The 6,066-nt window shown below is 45.8% G+C and overlaps 1 protein-coding gene across 1 annotated transcript; it reads right to left on the reverse strand.

Annotated features, from left to right (window-relative positions):
• Positions 1-1,312: 1,312 nt before the first annotated feature.
• On the reverse strand, positions 1,313-5,380 carry LOC149164352 (uncharacterized). Its single transcript, XM_089429446.1, has 2 exons — positions 4,427-5,380; positions 1,313-4,099 (listed from the first exon to the last, which is right to left on the reverse strand). Exons 1-2 carry the CDS (start codon positions 5,378-5,380, stop codon positions 1,313-1,315), a joined length of 3,741 nt encoding a protein of 1,246 aa, XP_089285572.1.
• Between the last annotated feature and the right edge of the window lie 686 nt (positions 5,381-6,066).

Here is a 6,066-nt window from a genome sequence, read left to right on the forward strand (position 1 = left end):
TGACAGTGCCAGTTTACATCATGAACCATTAAACAAAAATAACAAACTGTTGAATCCTGAGACTTGCAGCATTGGCCTAACCGAGCCCTAGGACTGAGTTGGACACAAAAAAGGACCCACAGACACAACACAATTTGCATAACCATGACAGAAAGAAAAAACAAAACAGAGCACCCGAGGACTAGACTGGTTGGTCGGACGAAGCCTCCTCCTTTCCTTTGTCTGGGCTTGGCGAGTCGAGCCAAATCACCATCTCGTCCTCGTTCTGAATCGGCTCTCCTTGTTTTGGCTGAGCACTTGCACTGAAGACCTCCACCTCCATGTTTGTATTGGGTGGCGGCAGGATTTCTTGCACAGAGGCGGCGTAGCCAGGGTTGCCCTGTATCGGAGCACAGGAGCTGCAGACTGCCATTTCCCTGTTGGAGTTAAACGGCATCAGGACCTCTTGAAGAGCTTGCTGGGCCGGAGCAGGTTGAAATGGAGCAACCGCATGACGCCGAGTTCGATACACAACGCCTTCCATATCACCCAGGAGGATATCGCTGCCTTGGACGATTTCAGCAGCAGGGGAACTAGAATTTGACTGGCCAGGCTCTTCTTCTGAGATGAAGACGGTGAAAGTGACTACCACTTCAGGTCTAACAAGACGGCTTGGAAATCTGAATCTGAAGGTCTGGTAGGTGCCCTGAGGCAGAAGACATTCTTGCTCCGAATTGGGAGACGAAGGTGGCTCTGCAGCAATTGGCTCAATTGGGTATAGGTCTTCCAGAACCACGCGGGTACCAGATCTTCCTCCACGTCTAGGAACCCCTCGACTGCGCGGCATGGTTTGTAACTGTAATGCTGCTAAACACTCAATAAGCTCTGGAGAATTTGCAGACAGAGAGCCCTCTCTCCGTGCACTGGAAGCAACAATGGAATGCGTCTGTAACATAACTAACATTTCCCAAATAATATAAAGCGTCACCTGCAATCGCAGCACGGGGGAACGGCCTTGGGCTTTCCTCCCCTTTCGCATCAGAGCCTGAGCAGCCATGCTCGGCTTCAATGCCGCGTCCCGCCTTCCTTGTCGCAGACCAAGAACATTAATGCTATTCATTAACTGTTTGAGCGCTGTACAGGCTTCCTTGTACATGCGCCGACGCTCCATCCTGCCTCCAGGTGTCATGGCGCATGCCATCGTTAAGAGCTAGTAAAGACACCCTCATCCTGGTGCGAGGTTTGAATCTGTGAGATTTCTTGAGAGATGATTGCCCTCAGTGTGTCTAATTGTTCTCTGGAAGGGAGGTTGTCTACAGCGCCTTCGAAGTGGTTATCTTTTGCTTCCACTCCCAGGTTGGCTAGTAGATCGGCTAGCTTGTTTCCTTCCCGTCTGATATGCTTGAAGGCTATAGCTTGGTGCATTGATATCCAGTGGTTGAAGCTTTGTGACCATTCTGATTATTATCTGCGAGTCCCCTTCTACAATGAGGGGGAAGAAATTTTTCCTGTGTGCTATTTTGAGCCCTCGCCATAGACCTTCCAATTCCGCAGAATTGTTAGTATCCCAGCCTATCGAGCCCATGAAGATGCTTAGAGGATGACCATTGTGATCCCTGAACACGCCTCCATAGCCTGCTTGTCCGGGGTTTCCTTTAGAGGCTCCGTCGAAGTTGAGTTGAATCATGCCTGCCGGAGGAGGATTCCATGAACTTGCTTCCTGTCTGTGCTTGTTAGGAGTTCTATCTTTAGTTGAATAATGGTTTATACTCATTTGCCAGTTGTCCCATATGGCTTTTTCTTGAGGTAGAGTCGGAAGGTCGTCAGGGTGCCATTCCTTGAGTGAGAGAGTTTCCTTAATGTTTTGATGGACAAGATTCCACAGTTTTTCCAGCGTCAGCGTTTGATCTTTGAATATTCTTCGATTGCGCTCTTTCCACAAATTCCACATCAGGAAACCGGGGATGAGTGTCCATAACTCATTGAGAACGGGACTTTGAAAGGGGGCTTGACTTCCTTTGTCGATGGTTCCTCTGAGGTCATCTTGCACTCTTCTTTCTTTTTGACAGCGGAATGCTATCTTTTCCCATAATTTCTTTCCCATTGCACAGTTCTGCATTAGATGTATAGCTGTTTCTTCCTCCTGTCGGCACATGTAGCACATGGATGGGCCTGAGAAATTCCTCTTTCTGAGCTTGTCCCAAGTTAAAACTCTGTTATGACAGAGAAGCCAAAGAAATGTGGATACCTTTGGCCAGGTAGATTTATGCCAGACATTTCCCCATACTCTGTCTTTGTGTATTTGCCCCTGTATGGTTATGTTATAAGCCTCCTTGGTAGTGAAAACTCCTTTTTCTCCGTGTCCCCATCTTAAGATGTCCGGTTCATCCGAGACTCTTATCTGCCTTTTTTGAAGCTCTGTTTCGAGGAGTAGATGTGTCTGTTCTGAGCCATTCGGGAGGAGCAGATGTATGTCTTTCCACTTCCTGTATTCTTGAGGAGCTTCGGAGGTCCAGCATTGATTAACTTTGGCTTGATGGTGTATTCCTCTCGCGTTGTCTGGAAGACCCTGAAGAATGTCATTGATTTTTGGCATCTGCTGCCACGAATCGTCCCAAAAACGTGCTATACTTCCATCTTTGATTTCCCAGAAGCAGTGTTCTTGAATGAGAGATCTATTTTGTATGGCTGCATTCCAGATTGCAGATCCTGAGTTTGTCTCAGTCATGCGTAGTCTTTCCTCCAATGGATGGTTGCTGGCATACTTGGCGGTCCAGAGGGAGGCCCATGGTGTTTTAGGAATCGCCAACCATCGCCACCAGATTTTGGCCCCCATTGCTTTGTTGCTGTGCTCGGGATCTCTCAGACCTATGCCTCCTGCATATTTGGGTAAACATACTTTCTCCCACTTTAGAAGGGCCCACTTACGATTCTGTCCTGAGCCTCCCCATAGAAATCTTCGTTGTAGATTCTTGATTTCTTTTAGGACCCATTTAGGGGCCGCTAATATGGAGAAGAGATACAAAGGCATAGACTGGAGTACTGCTTTTATTAGGACTATTCTGCCTGCCATGTTCAGAGATCGATTAGTCCAAAGGAACAGACGATCTTCTAATTTTTCTAAGAGATGCTTCCAGGAGGAATGCTTGAGAGCGGAGCTTGTGAGCGGGGCCCCTAGATACTTGGATGGCAAGGAGGCGGAGGTGAAACCCAGAATGCGCTCAATTGCTCTTTGAGTGGTGACAGGGGTGTTGAAGAAATAAATTTGGGATTTGACTTGATTGATGAGGGCGCCAGAAGCATCAGAGAAGGTGGAAAGAAGGGTTTTTATGAAGCGTGCTTCTTGGACCGAGGGATGGGCAAAAAGCATGTTGTCATCTATAAATTGCTGGTGGGTATGGACCGAGGAGTTGTGAAAAGATAGTCCTTTGAGCTTTCTATTGGTCTTGGCTGCAGTGATGCTTCTACCCAAGCCCTCCGCCATGATTACGAAAAGGAAGGGGGATAAGGGATCTCCCTGCCTTATGCCTCTAGATGGGCGGAAAGTGGCTGAGGGAATGCCATTAATTAGAACTGAGAAGAAAGCAGAGGATATTAAACTGTAGATCCATCTAATCCAGGCGGGAGAAAAACCAAAAGCTGTTAGAATTTTGTGAATGTATACCCAACTTAAGCTGTCAAAAGCCTTGGAGAGATCTAGTTTAAGTAGCATACCTGGTTTTTTTGTGACTTTTAGAGAGTGAATTAGCTCATGAGTGAGAATAATTCCATCTATAATTTGGCGTCCTTCAACATAGCCAGATTGCTCAGGCGAGATGATGAGGGGAAGAAGCGGTTTGAGCCTGTTAGCAATGACCTTTGAAATAATTTTGTATATCATGTTACAGAGTGCAATGGGCCTGTATTTGTCCGGTTTGTTGGAATCTTCTCCCTTAGGGACTAGAGCAATGAAAGTAGCATTTAGTCCTGGATACATCCACCTGAGCTCTCTGGACTCCTCGACCACCTGCCATACTTCGTTATTTATCAGGTCCCAGAATTTGTGGAAGAAGTTTGCTGTGAAACCGTCCGGTCTGGGCGCTTTTCCTTCTTTCATCTGCTTAACTGCCTCTTCAACTTCCTGCATAGTGGTAGTTTGAATCAGTAGCCTGTTGTGCTCCTCCGTAATGACCTTGGGTATGTTCCTAGTGAGTCGGTTGATAGCTGGCATTCGATTGATTTCGGGCTCTTGGTATGCTTTTGTGAAATGGTTGGTGAATTCCTTTTCTATGCCCTCATGTGTTTCAATCTTCTCTCCTTGCTCATTAGTAACATGAGTAATTTGATTCATCATTCTTCTTTGGACTGTGGTTTTGTGAAAGAATTTTGTATTTTTTTCCCCTTCTTTGAGCCATCTTATTTGGGACTTCTGCCTCCATAGAATTTCCTCTTGCTTAGCTCTTTCTACTATTTTTGATTCTATATCTTGTTCCTGTTTGGAGAGTTCCTCTGTTCGCCCGCCAGTGATAATTGCTTGTTGTATTTTCTTCATTTCAGTATGGAGTTGGGCCTGATCTGCAAAGATGTTACCAAATGTCTTGTGGTTCCAATCTTTGATGGCCTTTTTGAGATTTTTAAGTTTTTGTTGGAACCTGGCCATTCTTGTACCCTCCTTTGTATTGAAATTTGTCCAGCATGATCTGACCATTTTTTCAAAATCTGGATGAGAAAGCCAAAATTCCTCAAAACGAAAGGGGCGTTTGAGATTTTGACCAGGCCTGTTCCATTGGAGTTCTATGGGCCAATGATCTGATCCAGAGCATGGGATAATGGAAGCTGTAAATTCTCCACCTACATGAGTTGCGTTATCTGAGATGAGGAACCGATCAAGGCGCGATGCTATTTGTTGCGCTCCTGCTCTCTTATTTGTCCAGGTGAAGATTCCGTTGTTAGTTGGGACGTCCATTAGCCAGTTGCTGTTTATGAAGTTCTTTAGAAGACCGTCATCATTATTTGAGTTTCTTCTGCCTCCTCTTTTTTCGTCCATACTGGCTATCAAATTATAATCTCCTCCAGAGATCCATAGAGGAAGAGGTCTGTCTCTATTGAGTTCCGACAATGTGTTCAGAAGTTGGTTTTTTTGAGCTGTTTCCTGTGGGAAATACACATTAGTTAGCAGTCCACGAGCATTCGTACCTGAGAGGTGGAATGTGGCTTGGATGAAGTTCTTATTAGCTTGAATGTTGCTGAGGTGGATTGTCCGGGCATCCCAGAGAATGGCTAAGCCTCCGGAAGCGCCGTGTGCGTCTACTGCTGTGACGAGCCCTCCTGGCCAGGCCTTCGCAGCTATTTTTTCCAGAACTGTGGAGTTACACTTCGTCTCTTGTAGAAAGAGAATACTGGGTTTTTCTTGCTTTAACATGTTTTTTAGGATTCTTCCTTTCCTGGGGCCGTTAAGCCCTCTAATATTCCAAGAGATTAACTTCATTGAGAAAGGTTGGGGTGTACATTGAAGTACTTAGTCAATTTGGCATATCGCCCTGACTCCACCAGAATCTCTCCTATCTTGATTGTTCTTTCTAGGGTGGTTTTCCGTCCCCTTTTTTTGCTGTCCTTGGTTATGAATTTGCCGTCCCATGGACTACCAATCTGTACCCCTAGAGAATGCTTTTTCTGTGCCTTGCTTAATACTGCTACTAGATTGTCCACCTGTTGTTCCGGGATTTTTTCGAAGTTCTTTGTAAGACATGCTTGTTCCAGACCTAGGATATCCAGCTCCCCAATATCCAGGGTCTCCAGGTCCTCATCCATCACATGGGGCGATTGAAGAATATCCTCTGTTTCTGTCGAAGCTTTTCCGCTTAGTTGAGTGTACTCCATATCCATTTTTTCAGTTGACTTTGACATGTTATTATGAGGTTCTTTCAGGTGCTCTTGATGGATGATCTTTTTCCCTCCTTGCATTGATGTTTCCCCCGGTTGTTGTTGCTGGATTGCTTCGTCTTTCTCCTGTTCCTCGTCCGAACCTTTCTCATCTGTTTTGTTCAGAACTTCGTATCTGTTGCTAGATGTTGCCTTGTTGCTAGGGTTTGCCTTGGGAGTGTTGGT

This window comes from Pinus tabuliformis, chromosome 5_1 (assembly GCF_031772625.1).
Source record: "Pinus tabuliformis cultivar Carrire ecotype Pingquan chromosome 5_1, CPIR1, whole genome shotgun sequence".
Classification (NCBI taxonomy): Eukaryota; Viridiplantae; Streptophyta; class Pinopsida; order Pinales; family Pinaceae; genus Pinus; species Pinus tabuliformis.

Bases quoted from the DNA above. Each gene is read 5' to 3' on its own strand.
- LOC149164352 (XM_089429446.1), bottom strand. From the start codon at position 5,380: ATGTTAAAGCAAGAAAAACCCAGTATTCTCTTTCTACAAGAGACGAAG. The intron at 4,100-4,426 runs GTAGAAAGAGCT...ACCACTATGCAG, and splicing joins AAGATATAGAATCAAAAATA to GAAGTTGAAGAGGCAGTTAA.